Source organism: Spermophilus citellus (genome assembly GCF_964194105.1).
Source record: "Spermophilus citellus genome assembly, chromosome: 18".
NCBI lineage: Eukaryota > Metazoa > Chordata > Mammalia > Rodentia > Sciuridae > Spermophilus > Spermophilus citellus.
This window is the reverse complement of record NC_138200.1, coordinates 41,567,373-41,583,893: the sequence shown is the minus strand read 5'-3', so window position 1 is coordinate 41,583,893 and position 16,521 is coordinate 41,567,373. Positions and strand designations below refer to the sequence as shown.

At 51.1% G+C, this 16,521-nt stretch overlaps 1 protein-coding gene across 1 annotated transcript; it reads right to left on the bottom strand.

The window, feature by feature from the left end:
* Positions 1-4,898: 4,898 nt before the first annotated feature.
* On the bottom strand, positions 4,899-10,441 carry IRX6 (iroquois homeobox 6). Its single transcript, XM_081274614.1, has 6 exons — positions 9,900-10,441; positions 8,640-8,888; positions 7,908-8,017; positions 7,439-7,746; positions 6,078-6,668; positions 4,899-5,185 (listed from the first exon to the last, which is right to left on the bottom strand). The coding sequence occupies exons 1-6, from the start codon at positions 9,942-9,944 to the stop codon at positions 5,181-5,183; spliced, it is 1,308 nt and encodes a 435-aa protein (XP_081130740.1). The 5' UTR covers positions 9,945-10,441; the 3' UTR covers positions 4,899-5,180.
* Between the last annotated feature and the right edge of the window lie 6,080 nt (positions 10,442-16,521).

The following is a 16,521-nucleotide window of genomic DNA, read 5'->3' as shown; positions in this document are numbered from 1 at the left end:
GCTGAGTAATATTCCATTGTGTATACATACCACATTTTCTTTATCCACTCATCTGTTGAAGGGCACCTAGGTTGGTTCCATACTTTAGTATTGTGAATTGAGCTGAGGCAGGGTAATCGTATGGGGTGTTTTTATTGGGCACAGTGTGATATTTTAATACATGCACACAATGTGTGATGAACACACCCAGGTTTTTGCATAACCATCACCTCATTTATTATTTCTTTATGTTGGTAAGTTTCAAAATCCTCTCTACACTACTTTGAAAGACACAATTAGTTGTTGCCAACCATAGTTATTCTACCATGCTATAGAATATTAGAAGTTATCCCTTCTATCTATCTGCACCCCTTCTCATTAGCCAGCCTCTCTCCACCTCCCTCCCCCACATCCTTCCCAGGTTCTAATAACCAATATTCTACGCCCTGCTCCCATGAGATAAGCTTTTTAACTTCCAGATAAAAGTGAGAACATGAAGTATTTGTCTTCCTCTGCCCATAAAACTTAATTTCTAGTGAAGAAAATTATGCTGATAGAGGGACTCTTTTGCCATATGATTTAAATGTGAGCAATCCCCCCAAAACTCATGCGTGGATCAACACAAGAATTTTCAGAGTTGAAATGATCAGATTATGAGAGGTGGAAACCGATCGGTGTATTAATCCACTGATCAGATTAACTGGCAGTCACGTAGACAGGTGGGGTGTGGCTACAGAATGTAGGTCCCTACGGTGTGTCTCTGGGGTTTGTCTGTTGTATTTGGGGAGCAGAGTTCTCTCTCTCTGCTTCCTCTTGCCATGTCTTGAGCTCCTTCCTCTACTTTGCCATGAGGTTCTGCCTCACTGGGACCCAGAACTATGGAGTCAGCTCATCATGGATGGAACCTCTGAAACCAGGAGCCCAGATAAATTTTTCTTCCTCTAATTGTTCATGGCAGGTCTTTTAGTCCCAGCAATGCAGAGGTGACTAAAATACCCTTAGCCTCCACTTCCTACTTCGTGCCCAGAGTAAGAGGCAAAGCCAGTTCCACTGGGCGACAGGGAGAATCAGGGAGGGAAAGAGAAAGAACAAATCACCATGGAGAGGAGTAAGACTCGTTGATTCTGGAGACAAATTTCAAAAATTACAGGGGAAGAAATTTGTTTCAAAAAAGAAAGAACTTTCTAACGCTCCGGCTAGAACTGGTTCTCTTAGGGAAAAGGGTGGAAGGCCCCAACCCACTGACTCTTTGATTTGCTTAAGATTTGGTCTTTCCTGATGTTGGAGTTCCCCAAATGTGAATAGATTCTGGACTTCGTGGCCATGTTTGGGGACAGAATTCTTTTGCACACCACCCTACAGGAAGGACATTGCCAAGGAGCTTCCAATCCTGGGATCCTGAATTTAGGCAGCTGGGAGAGGTGCCTCCTCCTCCCTCTTTCCGTAATAAGCCTCTGAGCTTCAGAATGGGGGGCCGAGGTTGAACCCGATGAACGTGAATCCAGATTAAATCCAGGCGGAAATGTTTGCACCTGTTACTGGGAGGCGATTTACTCTTGGCCAACAGCAGGTGTCCTTCACCCTCCTGCTGAGCTTAGAGTCTGGCCACTTGAGCCTCTGCAGCCACCTGGGCTGAAGTCCAAAACCTATCAGACCACCTGGGGTGCTTTTTAACCGGGTAGATCTCTCAGCCCACCTCCTAGGGTGATTCTTTAGCTATGGGCTGACTTTGATGGTAGAGATCCAAGGGTTACATTTTGCCAAACACCAGGGGTATCTTAGACATCATGTTCCAGGGAAGTGGGGCAATGGATCAGTAAGGGATGCTCTCAGCTAGGATGTGCGTGTGGTCCTGGAAGCACCAGAAGTCCTTTCCCGTTGGCCATTCCTGAGAAGAAGAGCCACTTAGGATTCCAGAGCAGGAGTCTATGCTCTTAATAATTAAATAAAGAATCTTAAAAATAATAGAACGTATTAGCAGGAGAGGAGAGTGGTTAAAGAATTTGTGTTCCTCAGAGTTTGGCTTCATTATTTGGTTGCTGGTTGAATTATAGGAAGCTGCTTAATCTCTCTGAGCCTGTTTGGTCATACCAGCAAGTATAAAATGATGTTTCTTCAAACTGTTGTGCTATATAAATGAGCCCAGGCATTGATAGGACATGGGCTAAAAAAAAAAAAATAATTCACAGGTGAAGCCAGACTCTCAGTGTGGTGGTATCTGGAGGCAGGGCCTTTGGGAGGTATTGGATAATGACTCTGGGACCCTCCTGAACAGGATTAGGGACCTTCCCAAAGAGACTCCAAAGATCTCCCTCCCCTCTTCTACCCCGTGAATATGCAATGAGAAAGTGCTGCCTGGAAACTAGAATAGGCCCTCAGCGGACCCTGAATCTGCTGGTGCTTTGATCTTGAACTTTCCAGCTTCCAGAACTGGGAGAAATAAATTGCTTTTGTTGATAGGCCACCGGGTCTCTGGCATTCTGTTACAGCAACCAAATGGACTGGATGCACAGCCTGGAGCCTGGCACGCACGTGATAAGAGCTCCAGGTTCTGATTATTATCGACAGGGTCATAGAATCTTGGAATTAAACATGACCACAGAGATCTAGTGTGTCCAGTGTGAAGAGCCTGGGTGATTTCCCTGAGGAGCATCCCCTCTCCCCTATGGGGGAGAAGCCCCCTGGCATTGCCCAGGCATGGAAAAGGTGCATTCGCCCTGGCGGGAGTTTGCAAATCTAAACCTCAAGCTCTACATTCTGCACGTACTGATACTTTGCGGAGGAGGTCACAGTTGGTCCCTGTTGTCTGTAGGTCCCTGCAGGCTCTCCCCCCCCCCAGGAGAGCAGAGGAGCACCCTCCCTCCCCTTGCCCTGGTGTTTAATCAAAACTGTATTCAAAAGTATGATTCTGGGAGATTATATTGGGAGATTTGCAGGAAGCTCTCAGTGGGGACAGAGATAGTGGCAACAGATTGTGGCTGGGGGTCTGAGGCTGGGATAATCACAGGCTCAGACAGGCCATTCTCAGGCTCTTTGCCTGGACCCCTGGAGCTCACCCTCGTTCTGGAGGAGACTCAGAGCACGGGATGGAGACCTAGATTATCTCAGAATTGCCAAGCTGGGGAAGGAAGAGGGGAGGGGGCTTGTCCAAGCTGCAGAACCAGGTAGAAATGCAACGGAGAAGGTAAAGCAGGTCTTGGGGACTCCAGACCACCCTCTTCAGCCTTCCTCATACCCCACTGTCTTCAGCCAGTGAGGCCCAGGTCTTGGGAACAATTCTAGGCTGCTCTGGACAGGGACAGAGAGGAGCGGTCTCTGAGTCAAGAGATGGTTCCTGGAGCCGGAGAAACAGCTCCCTGGGGGCCTGGGGACCAAGGTAGGGCAGCCCAGAGGGACCTCCTGTCCAGGTTCACAGTGGGTGCCTAAGGCTGAAGGGCTGCAGAAGAGCGAGGCAAGGTCCCCCACCAACCGACCTCTGCATTCTAGCCCCTGCTAAGCCACATGACCTTCAGTGTAGGCCACTCCCCTCCCCAATCTGTCCCATCCAGCTCCGACTCCCTGTGATGCGAAGGGACTCTCTCCCCTCCACCAACCGCTAGCTGGCGTATTCGGAGGGGTTCTACCTGGCCCCCCAGGAGGGGGTGGGGTCGAGAGTGCCTTGAAAGAAACCTCGGGTTAAAGCTCTTTATTACAAGCGTTAATCCCGCAAAGCCGACTGGAAATAATGTTTATCTTTTCGCAGTTTAATTTTCCGGACCCTAAGCCGCGGGTCAGTGAGGGCGACTGGAGTGTCCCCGGGGAGGCTGGGGATGGGACCAGCTGTTGCCCAGGAGCAAAAAAGAAGCAGGGAGGGGGGTCTCCCGGAGGGTGGGCGAGCAGGAGCCTGAAAAGGCGCCCAGAGTAGAAAGCTAAGGTCTGTTTCCACCAGGGACACGCATGACCCTGAGCCGGTCACCTGCTCCCCATGGGGCCTCAGTTGCCTCATCTGAAAAAGAGGTTTGTGTTTCTGTGATTCCTTAAGGACCCTTCCCACTCCAAGGGGGTCTTGTCTATAGAGAGGAAGAAGGGGTGAGGCCAGGGAGGGTCTGGGGACGACTCAGGTCCTTCTGCCCTGGTTCCTGCACCCAACCTCCCCCTCCACAGCTCCGCCCTGGTGATTCTTCTGGCTTCAGTGACCTCGGAGCTGATGTGGAAGACTGTCACCTAACCCAGGCAGGGGCTGGAGTGGGAGAGAAGGGTCCTGAAGGGATCCAGCCCAGCCCCTGGAGGCACACCCTGCTGGCTGCTTTGCCTCCAGATCCCCGGGTCTCCACCACTCCCTGAGCTTCCCTCTGGGACACTGCCCTGTCCCTCCCCTGCCACAGCAGTGCGTCTTCTGGCCAGCTAATCCCACCCCTCTGGACCCCAGGTGTGAACTGGGGCTGCCTTATCCAGCCTGCACCGCACGGGCACCTGGGCATCTCTTGTATTCAACTCCCCCCATGAATCTGCAACCCCAGGAGGAACCTGGGACAAATGCTGCTCCTAAATATCCTGACGTCTACCCGCTCCCCATGTCACCTCCCACACCTGCCCAACAAGGGGGGCCTCAGCCTGGCTCAGTGGCTTGGTGGAAAAACTTTGGGTCTGCTACACCCCAGGCGCCCTGGGTGCCATTGCAGGTTGTCTTGTCCATTTCGCCCCTTGCTGCCCTGTCCCCAGGGCTCCTGGCTGTGACCCACCCCGCCCTCCACCCTGACCTTTCTAGGCACCCCTGGCATAGATAGGCTGCACAGCTTAGGTTCAGCTTGATTATTTTTAAGGACACAAGGAGAGGGGAAGGGGAGAAGACGCAAGTGGTCCTTAGGGGCCAGCTCAGCCATAAAGCTACAAAGTGAGTGAGCGGGGTAAGGGGCAGGAGTGAGCAGGAGAATGCACCGTCCAGGCCCTGCATCCAGAGAAGGAAGGCAGACCCCCTGGCTTCCCCCGCCTTCCTCAAGGTGCCCTGACACCTCCTCCTCCGTTGGATCTGGGTGGGTGTAGATCTGTCCTGCCACCGGCCTCTGTGTGCAAGGAAGGCTGCTTCAGGAAGGTTTCTGTGTGTTTGTCTCTTAGGCAAAGTGAGAGCTCCTGGTCCCTGTCAAGGTCTGGCAGTTTCTTAGAGCAGAGGTGAGTTCAAAAAGTGGGTGTCCAGGATTCTTCTGCAAATCGCAGCCATTGCGCTAACCTGCTGAGAAAGGAAAGGTTGATTAAAACCCAAAGACCATTTGGTGATGATTCTTAGGAAATCCGAGGTCAGCTGTGTCTGGTCCACAGAGAAGCACAAGTCTAGAGGCAATATGCTTGCCAGAGGTATTGCTTGGACTCTCCATGTATACATTCAAATAACAATGTAACCCAAGTTTCTAAACCAGTGGCTAATCCTGGGAGAAATTACTATGAAGAGCCCACTCTGACAGTCATTGCTAAAAGTTGCCTAGTGCTGGGGAATGTCCCTTTGTGGGGTGAAATTCCCTTCCACCAGGTCCTTAGCACACAGAATAAACCAACTGGAAATGGGCAACACCAACTGGCAGTCTAACCCTGCTTGGAAATGAGACTTTGCAGGTGAGTCCTCTCCAGGGACAGCACCAATCTCAGTTACAGAATGCAGGGGCATGTCCATATCCTTAGGGATTTTAGTGGCCACTGAGAGGGCTGCAGCTGTACTTAAGCAGTGACCTTACACCTATAGAATGTGTCTGGCCCATTTTTTCAGAAGTCTCAGAAATCTCTGCTGCCTGTCCAGCCCTGGGTACCAGCACAACAGGAGACCAGCTGAAAGCCCCTTGTGCTAGACAAGTGTGGCAAAGCACACCTAGTGCATTTGGAAGAACCCTGGACCATGAATTCACAGGTTGTCCAACTTTCCAGCTTTCTATATGGATCCCAGGTCAATTTCTCTCATTTCTATTATCTGGCTTTATAATGAAAGACTAGAACTTCCATCTCTAAGCATCCATTTGAAGGGGGAGCCGTGGGACAATCTCCTGCCAAATCTGAACCTGAGCTTGGCTGGGCAGGGTGGTGGGTGGGTGTCTTTGGGGCAGGCGCTCCCAGCGCCATTGGGGACCCACTACCTTCTGCTCCGGAGGGGTACTGGCACTGCACTGAAGGCTCCCTCCGCCTCGGGCAGGGCGCACAGTTCAGCGGCAGCCCCTGAAGGGTAAACGTGGAGTTTCCGAAGGCTTTGGCTATGAGAGAAGACTCTTCGCAAGTGGGTCGCCGGGCGGAGCCTAGAGACTGTCCAGGAATCATATGGCACTCAGGACTCTGTGGCCTGGGCCGCGTTGAGGATGCACCTTCCACCGCGCTGGCTGCTGCGGTGTGCGCCAAAGACCAGATGCGCGGTTTCTCTGCGCATGGGTAGTGCATGATCATCGTGGGCCCCCCGGACTCCGCCGCAAGGAAATCGGCTTCTCCCGACCCGCGGGGCTCACTGAAGGAGAAGCCGGGCGCCGCCAGGCCGCACTCCCTGCTCTCCACCCGGCCCTGACGAGCTGCGGCGCAGGTCGCGGACAGCGACTGCGCGCCTTTCTGGAAGCCCGCCAGCCTGTCCACCGCAGTAACCACGGCCTCCTCCTCTTCGGCTTCCTCCTCGTCCTCCTCTTCCTCCAGGTCTTCCAGGTCACTCAGAGGGAGACCCTGCGCCTCCTGGCTAGCAGTACCGTCTGCAGGAAATCAAATCAAGAGCTAGTGAGAAAAGCTCAGGGCCCAGGGGAAATCCGCGGGAGTGCCATCCCGGAGAAGCTTTTAGCGAGACGCACGCACCCCGCACTCAGGGTGTTCTCTGTAATTCACCACCTCTGCTAAGCCAGCCCTCACCCTGCCCCCGGGCTGCTCGCCCGCCCTAGGGAAACAATTCTTGCTCCAGGCTTGTCCCCACCCACCGCCCCTTGGAAGACTCGCCCTCCCTGAGAAGCCAAGGAAAAGCCACCGCGAGTCTGGATCTGCATAGTAAAAAGAAGGCAAAGGACTCTTTTCATCCAACGTTGGCATCCACAGGTGGCTGCCTTTACATTATTTAATTCAGCGAGTGTTTGCTGAGTGCCAACTAGGTGCCAGGCTTCATCTAGGTGTTGGGTATTTAGGGGACACAGTGGTAAGGCCTCTTCTGGTAGAGTTGGCTTGCCAGAGGGGTGTTGAGTGTGTGCATGTTCTTAGAGTGATAAATGGCCAAAGAAAGAAAGCAGGCTGATGTGACAGAGCATAACTGGGAAGCTACACGGGGGCTTGGATGCGGAGGTAACGCTTTTGGGGGGCTTGACAGTTTGAAGTAGAGACTCAGCTATTTCTGCAGGGAATTCCAGGAGGAGTGATGTGCATGGGCAAAGGCCCTGGGGTGAGTGCAGGGGATGAATGCCTTCAAAGAAAATCTGCCCCAGTCAAACTGCTGGATGGCTTGTGAAATCTATCAGGTGGCTGATGGGCATTTGGGTACCTTTGGGGTCACTGCTTAGGCAGCCCAGAGACTCCTCTGCTCTGGTCTCTGCCTTCCTTTCCTCCCCGCCTTTGTTCTTGGGTGCCCAAGTCATCTTGTTCTCCTTCTTGAGTCGCCGGCGCGCGTTGGCGAACCAGGTGGACACCTGGGTGAGGGTCATCTTGGTGATGATGGCCAGCATGATCTTCTCGCCCTTGGTGGGGTAGGGGTTCTTGCGGTGCTCGTTGAGCCAGGCCTTGAGTGTGCTGGTGGTCTCCCGGGTGGCGTTCTTTCTGCGTCCAGCACCGCCCAGCTCTACCCCACCGAACCTGCAGGGAGAGCCCAGCTCAGTCTCTAGCCTGGGAACAAGGGGCTTGGGACAGGGGGCATGGGTCACCTGGAAGTGTGATTCTGCCCCTCCCTTTCCCTTCTTCCTCCCACCCCACCTCCCTTTCTGGCAGGAGGGAGCCAGCCATTTGCCCATCCTCACCGGTCATACTGGTACTGCCCCAGAGTCGGCTCGTAGGGATAATAAGCTCCTGGTTGGGCCAAGCTGGGCGTAAAATTCCCCGAAGCCTCCTTAAATTCATACTGTGGATTCTGGTGGGAAAGGAAAAAAGAGTGGAGGACTCAGTGTGGGGAGGAGCTGGCAGCTGAGATCAAGGACTCTGGTTCAGCCCCACCATGTGCATGGCTGTGCAACCTTGGACACAGTGTTTAACCACTCTCTGCCTCCGTTTCTCCCTGGTGAAACGGAAATGGTGATAACAGTACCCAGAGGTTGCAGGAGAAGACCATGTTGGTAAAAGGCTAGGCAGCCTCCGGGTTAAATACTAGTTCTTCTTACTGCCCTTACACACCAGTGGGGCTGCTTCCCAACTTTAGTCTTCTTCCAGAGCTATTCCTGACCCTCTGCATCTTTGTGACTTCAATCTCAACTTCCTCATCTGTAAGTGGAGAATATGGATGGCTTACCTACGTCACAGTACAATAGAACTACCAATGCTTTCTGAAGAGTACGTAAACCATCTGTAAATTCTGAAGTGCTCTGAAGGTATATTTCCCCCTTATACACAATCCTAACCATTTCTCTTCCTTAGGGCTCTGTGTCCCTCCTAGATTTTCCCTGGAGAGGACACTCTAGATTTCACCTGTCTCTGCTGCGCATGCCCCCAGTGCCTGCATGTCCTAGCAAGGTAGTCCCAGTTCCCACTTGACTCACCAGTGCCCCATACAGTGGGGGTGGCTCCGGTCCATAGGGCAGGTAGCCAGGGTAGCTCTGGGCAGCAGCATAGGGGGCCCCGTAGATGCCCAAGGCAGCACCCAGCTCAGGCCGGGTGCTGCCCAGCAGCCGGCTGTCATAAGGTGTGCAGCAAAGAGCGGGTGCTGGGGTGGAACTGGAGGCCACCTCTGAGACTGAACGTGGAGCAGCTTCGCAGCAAGTGGCGCTGGAACTTGCAGATACCAGAAACTACAAGAATGAGAAAGAGGTCACTGGAGGTCAGAGACACCCCCCCCACCAACTCCCTGGAGCCAGAGGGAAGCAGGGAACTGCTAGGTCACTCCTTCCTTCCACTTTAACTAAATGCCCCCATTCTGCTAGCTGCTGGGACAGGAATTTTCCCAGGGGCAACTCATTCAAACTCCTCTTATAGATGTCCCTATGCCATTACTATGGTTCCAGAGTCCCAGGGGACTGGGGAAATGTGTAGGTCAGAAACCGCATTTAGAGACCAAACCTCTGCTCTCACCCCCATCTCTGCAAAGACAGAGCTAGAAGTTAGCCTTAAAGACCATCTCAACCTATCACCTCCACTCCTGTTTTATAGATAGGGAATGGAGGACCAAAGAGAGTAATAGACTGGTCCAAGATCACACAGCAGGTCAAAGGTCAAGCTGGTACCAAATCTCAGGAAAGTATTCCAGGCACTCTGGGGAGAAACTGAGTAACAGTGGTGGGATTTTCCCATGAGACTTTTGTCGCTGCGCAACATGCCCTCTCCTCCCCCACCACATTTGGTTTGGAAAATTGAGGGATCCAGAGGCAGAAAACTTGGATCAGCCCAAGGAAAGAGCAGGATAAGAATAGAGGTCAACAAATGAGCAACAATATGGCCAGATGGGCAGTGCTCTGTACTGGAAGTCCTCTTTCCCCCCCTCCCTAGCGTCCTCTGGCCACCTCACACATCTGTAAAGAAAGGAGGCCTGACTGGAAGATCTCGGAGATCCCACCCACCTCGCTGAGCGCGTGGTCGGGGTGCCCACGTTTCCACGGTCACACGGTTTCCAGCATGCACTTGGGAATGGAACGTTCTCAGTCAGGGACTGGGGTGTCTGAGGAAGCTGTGATACACTACCCGGGCCTTGATCCCTCGGTCTTCCCCCAGGACACCGAGAGGAGAGAGCTCAGGGGTAGGCGCGCACCAGGCGGTCACCCCCTCCACCCAGGCTGCCCGCCATTCCCCATGAAGGCACTTCTTACCTGGGAAGCGCCGCCGTATGGGTGTCCGAAGTGCGGGAAGGACATAGTGGCTGTCCCTGTCCTGTCTCCCTCTTCCCTTAGGAGTTCCCCTCTCAGCCCCGCGGTTCGGTGCCCCTAGCCTTGTGGCGTCTGGTTTCCTTACACCGCTGCGAGTGCCCAGCGCGGGTTCCTTCGCCCGCTTGGAGCGACTGGAGGCAGAGCCGAGGGCAGCCCAGCTGCCGAGCCCTGCGCTCCGGAAGGCGCCCCTCCAGCCCGTAGGGTCCAGAAGACAGAAGGGCCCATGGATGGGCAGGGGAGGGAAGAAGGCGCAGGTTCCCAAGGGCGCTCGGTGGCGAGGTGAGGCGCGGCGCGGCGCCAGGCTGTGAAGCTCCCGAGGTGTCCCAGTCCTGGGTGGCCAGAGGCTCAGTGTGACGTCACGGTAATCCCGGGCTGCCAGACCGGACCCCGGGACCCGGGGCCCCGGGCCACCAGGCGTACTAAGCGCAGCCAGCCCGTGCGCGCGCGCGCACGCACTCTCACCCACGCTCACTCTTGCTCCGGGAGATTTGTGCAATCTGCGAGGAACGTCAAAGACCCTGACCCTCTCTGCTCAGCGCTAGATCCTACCCCTTTTTGCCGCAAGCTCACGCGCGCGCACACACACAGAGAATTTCTCCAAATTACCCGGGAGAAGTAGGAGAAACGCCTCCCTCTGCGCCGCGCAGGCCCCGGGCGCAGCGCGCACACCTCCTCCCCTGCGGCCCGGAGGAGGCGAGAGGCAACCGGGGCGGCGAGGGAGGAGAGAATACAAAAGAAGAGACTAGAGAAAAGTGGGGGAGAGAGGCAAGAGGGAGGAGGAGGAGGGGAGAGGAGAGGGATGAGGAGTCTGAGAGAACACAGGCGCGCGGGGAGGGGGAGGGAGCTGGGGTGGGTGAAGGCTGGGTGGAGGCTGAACACCGGCAGGTGGAGGAGAGCCCAGGCTCGGGGGAGAAGCCCCCAGCCCGGCTCCTCCGCCTCTCCGCTGCAGGAAAGTTTGTTGCACCACCAGCCCCGCGCTCATGGAAGCGGATCCGGGCAGCGTTGGTGGACCCCACGGGACCGCCCATCCTTGTCCTGGGGATCCGGCTCCCTCCTCAGTCTCCCCAGGACTCTGGCTAATTCCGCTTTGCCAGAGCCCTGACCCTGGGGCTTCTTTGCCGCCGCTTGACCCTCGAATACGCCGAATAGTGCCCCCTCCAGGACAAAGTTCTGGTCCCTGTCGGTTTCCGCCTGGAAAAGCGCCAAGTCTGACCCTTGGCAACTGCAGACTGGGGCCCGTGGCGCTAGGCAAATCCTCCTTGGACAGAGAGGCTTGGTTGCCTGGCACACTCCGCCCGCTGGGTCCGCGGGGGATCCGGGAAGCAGGAGGAAGGCGTCGGGGCCGGGCTGCAGCCGCTGAGCTCCGCTGGGGGTGGCGCTGGCGAGCCGCAGTGGAGAGATCCGGGCGGGAGGCCTATTCCCTGCGCTCCGCCCGGACGCTGGGCTGGGCCAGCGGTGTAACCCGGGCTCCCCTCCCAGGGCTCCTGGTCAAAGGACACTGATGGGCTTGGTGGAGGTGGGTGTGCGCCGGTGCCGGGAAGGGGGCTTCATCCGCCAGGGCTGGCCCCGGCACAGGGGGCGGCCAATTTCAATCATCGGTTTGCACTTCTGATGTCTCAGACCCCAGACGCCTTTCAGAGGGCTCTAACCCATGGCATCTAGGGGCGACAAGGGACCGCCAATCTGGCGAGGGAAGGCCTTAGTCGTTGCCGGATCAGGTGGAGTTTGCAAGCCCAGAAACCTCAGAAAGCTTTCCCTTTCTCTCCAGCGGGTCACCGCGCCCTTTCCACTTTATACAACGCTCTCCCTCTCTGCAACTCCCCCGGGGTGTCGTGAGGGGTTGGTTCAAGGGCTCAGTTTTATTTTCTAATTGAAACCCAAGACCGTGTGGCCCAGAGGATAGGAGCTGAGCTGGGTTCCTGCCAGGTGGAGGAAGCCCAGTAGCAGGCAGGTCTGGGTCCCTGGCCGGGAAATCTGTCACCGCTAACTTGCCTCTGGCACCTTGCAGAGGGGACTGGTAGGCCCCAGGGCCAGTGACCTCCTTAGAATGACAGCTCTGGCTACACAGCTCCACTCTTTTCTTCCCCAGATTCTGCAGAACTCTCAAGGAGCTTAAAGAACCCACAAACCGCAGACGACTCTAAGAGATTATTAACACGAGAACAAGCGCCATTCTAAATACTGACAAACCCAGCCGCGACTGCGGAATGCTGTTACCTTGGAGAAACCTTGCTTTCAACCCCGGGAAACTCCTAGTTAGAAAAAGAATTATAGTCATGGATAGACTGACTTAGCGATAAAAATCACAGTAATAAATAGATCCCTTGATTTTTCAAAATGCACTTTGGAGTCACCCCCCCCCCCCCATTGCAGTTTGGATACATCTAAGCTTTTTCTTTTTCTTTTTTTTTTAAGTAAGTATTAAAGAGTATTCATTAAATTAGTCTCTTGGGGAAGATTACTACTAATTAATTAATTGCAAACATTTCCAGAGGGGAGGTATGTCAATTGGAAAGTAATAAAATTAGATAGTCGAAATACTTACTCAGCAACTTTTATTGCCCATTCGTTCCTAAGCAGATTTTTTTTTTTTTATGACAGGAAAATGGGGATGGTGGGGGAGAAAAAGCATTAGCCCTGTCCCTTGGCAATATGGTTGCAAAGCAGAGACTACCATATAGGATTTATTGATTTTCAGCTGATTTATAAGACCTCTGTGGTATCAATGCTGTGTGCAAGACTCCCCTTGTGTGCAAGGCTTACCCCTTGTCTTTGCTTTAGGATTAGAGAAAGGCAAGAAGATTTTTTGGGGGGGAAAGAAAAGAAGACAAATAACTGTGGCAAAATAAATTGGGAGTACAACTATGAGGAGGTGTCAGCATTTTTTTTTTCTTCTGTGGAAATTGAAAAAAAAAGAGCATGTTTTATGTGAAGGTACCTCATCTATTGTCTTCAAAGTTGCTTTATGGTTTTGGTGTCTTCTATCATAATGTCTCCCAAGGAGAAAGCCCTGCCCTGTCCGCCCTCCCCCCCATGTTTCTGCCTTTGGGGAGACCCGGATTTAATATGTCCTTCCCAGGCAGAGGCTGCACGCACAGTAAAGCTCCCTTGTATTGATGACATTTGATTGTTACCATCTTGAGTATTTAGTGGGATTTCCTAAAAAATGGTTATTATGAGATGTGCCTAGAATTTCTGTTATTTGGGGACCTGCATAACAAAAGCCAAGCCAGTAGGTTAAGCCAACATCAACCTGTGTGTGGCAGAACCCTCAGGTGTAAAGGAGTCTGATTCAGGAACAGTGCAATGGAATTGGTTTTTCTTCCGTTTCCCTGTCTCTTCCCAGGCTCTTACCTCTGTAGCCCCACGCTCCGGGCTTCTCTCTCATGGTGGATTTTCATTGCTTTGTTCGGGTGCTGATTAATTTAGTTTCCGGGGGAAAATCCCCAATTGTATAGGTGTGCACACAGAATTTTATTGAAGCAAGTAAATAAACCCATCAAATACAGACACACACACACCAGTTCTATTTAGGGGAGTCATCCCACTGAACGTATTTTGAACAAATGATTTAGATTCTTTTGTTGTTTTGTGCAACATGTCTGATAGGTTCTCTAGCTGCTCATTAAAACTAATAGGAAACAAAGCAAACAAAGGCCTACCTGGACCACAGAGAGTACTGATCCACATTGTTTATTTGAAGTTCATATTGCTTTGTGGTAAATGCACTGAAGTTCCTGAGCAGCAGAGTTAAGGATGTGTGTTTGACAATGAGTTTGAAGGCAGGTACTTCCAAAAAAAAAAAAAAAAAGGAAAAATACATCATATTGCATTTTTGGTGGGGGGAGGATGTTTAAAAATGTTCACGATTTCCAAATGATTTCCAAAGACAACAGATTTTACAGAAGGGAAAATAGCAAACTGGAAATGTCTCATCACAGCTGAAATGAGTGAGTAGATGGGCATAATAACATAGTTGAAAATGTGCTAAGTTATATTTTTTAAGTATGGAATTTTTTTTTAACCGACTGTTTTTGAACTGGGAAGAATGAATTTTCCTCAAATCTATGCATGAATGAACAAGTGCATCTGGACAGATGCATCCATAATTTATACTGATCAGTCACCGCAGGTCTCCCCAAGTAAAGCTGAAATGAACACTAATTGTTTTGACGGAAGTGGTGTGCGCAGCATCTGATTGTGAGAGGCAGCAGCCTCTGCTTTGCCTGAGTACAGATTGTCAACAGCTACTCTGGCATCAGGAGGGGAAAATAAAAAGGCAATAATTCCCAGATGAGGGTGTTGATGTTGCTTGTCAGCAAGGTGGCAAATAGCAAGAAAGAATTAACTTCTTTGAGATAAAGTCTACAATGAGGCTGTATGCAGAGAACCAGGCTTGTCAGCGTTGCACCTGAGCTCAGAGAGAAAAATGAATAGCTTGTTCATAATGGCGAAATTCCATTGCATTGTATCAAGTCTGGGTAGCTTTCCTAAACTCTGATTAAAGGTTCAGGATAAGAACTGGGGAGGTGAGAAGCAAGACCAGGACCATCATGGAGCCAAGCAGCAGGTGACAGAGAAAGGACCAGATTCCAGATTTCCTGGCTGGGGGGGGGGGGTGTCTTTCTCCAAGACCATATTTCAAGCACATACCCAGCCAGCCACAGCTAGGAGGAGTGGCGAGCTCTGAGGGAATGGTGTGAATTCACGTTTAGTGCCTCGTGAGGACACTGAGTCATTTAGCAGAGAAAATATCTGAAGAGACGCCGTTGTGAGGAAATGACTGCAGAGTCCCTCCTGCATGCTTTCCTATCAATCTGTATTATGAAAGAGCTTATGTAATAATTTGGGGGCTTTTAGAAATTGGATGTCGATCATTCATTCAAATGGCACACAGCAAGCAGCTCCAGCTGTGACTGGTAAGTCTATCAAAAATAAAAACAGCAACCCCCCCCCCAAAAAAAAAAAATAAATAAATAAATAAAAACAACAAAAAACCTCTTTGAAAAAAAAAAGGTCCAGCTGAGATATTGGCTGTATAGCTACACAGACACACACACACACAAACAAACAAACAAACAAACAAAAAAGTAATAGGTTTTGGTTACTGATTATTTTCAGGAAGAACTCTTTTTAAAAACCTTTTGTTTTTCTTTTCTTTCTTTCTTTCTTTGCATCAGTGTGTATAGCGGGGTGTTGCTGCCTGAACTTCTCAATTTCAGAGCAGTTTTTCTGTGTAGCAATTCTGGATTATTTTTATCTTGGGAACGATGGCATCTTATTAATGATAAGCTCAAGGCATCTGATGTGTTTTCAAGGAATTTGAGGCTTTAAAGTAAACAACAGATGTATAGATTTGAAAACCAGGGAACCGATTTGGAAGCCAAAGTTGTTGAGAAAGAAATATTTATAAGTAATAAAGACCTTAACAGGGTAGCATGTAGGGACTCATGGAGAGAAGATGCCACATTCTTCTACCCCTTGGTGACAGGGCCTGGGATCTTGAATGTACACTCAGGGAGCAGAATCATGGCCCAGACAAATGAGAAAGAGAAACACAGCACTGTTAGCTCCAACTAAGTTGGGATGGGGTGTTTTGCATATAAACCTCTCCCTGAAGCTAACAAGCAGTTTAAAAGATTCACATCTTTTTTTTTTATTTTTTATTTTTACTTTTTGGTACTAAGAATTGAACTCAGGGGCACTTGACCACTGAGCCCCATCCCGAGCCCTATTTTGTATTTTATTTAGAGACAGGGTCTCACCGAGTTGCCCAGTGCCTCGCTGTTGCTGAGTCTGGCTTTGAACTTGAAATCCTCCTGCCTCAGCCTCCTGAGCTGCTGGGATTATAGGCGTGTGCCACCGTGCCCGGCTGCTTTATCATTCTTCAGCCTAAACCATTTCACTGCATAGACACGAAGACTGCAATTAAACCATGAGCAGCTTCATGCTGTACACATTGCCATCCGATTAGTGGCATGCACCCAGTATTCGCTTTTGCTCTTAAACCTGAGCATTAGAATTGGCTGGGAGTCTTCTGTGCCACCTGGGGCCCACTACTTTGGGGAAGCTGGAACCATTTGTGATGTCACATGCTGGCCAAGGTGAATTTATGACAAATCTTCAAAAATCAATAAAAGTATGGAGAGTATATCATTTTGAGAGAGAGAAAGAGAGAGAGGCAGAGAGAGAGAGAGAGGGAGACAGAGACAGAGACACGAGACATGGCCATTAATGGCATAGCTATTCTAATACCTACAAGTCCGCTTGGGTCTGCAATTAAAAACATTCTGATAATAAATCTCCTCCCAGTCTCTTTTAATGCTTTTAACTTTCCTGAAGGTTCAAATTGGTATCCCAAAAATGTGCCAGGACTCTCACAAGGTATTTTATAGACTCATAAATAAATACGGCAATTAATCTATGCTATATTTCTTTCATATTTGATGACGATTTATTATGGCATTCACCATTCGGTGCACAAAAACTCTAATGCACTTAAAATCGGATTTCAAACCAAACATTTTATGGGAAAATATAGTATTGATCATCCATTTAAAGATCT

Excerpts from the sequence above, each read along its gene's own strand:
- IRX6 (XM_081274614.1), bottom strand. The coding sequence starts at position 9,944 with ATGTCCTTCCCGCACTTCGGACACCCATACGGCGGCGCTTCCCAG. Across the intron at positions 8,889-9,899 it reads CATACGGCGGCGCTTCCCAG|TTTCTGGTATCTGCAAGTTC; the intron begins GTAAGAAGTGCC and ends TCATTCTTGTAG. Across the intron at positions 6,669-7,438 it reads CCTAAGCAGTGACCCCAAAG|ACGGTACTGCTAGCCAGGAG; the intron begins GTACCCAAATGC and ends GATTTCCTGCAG.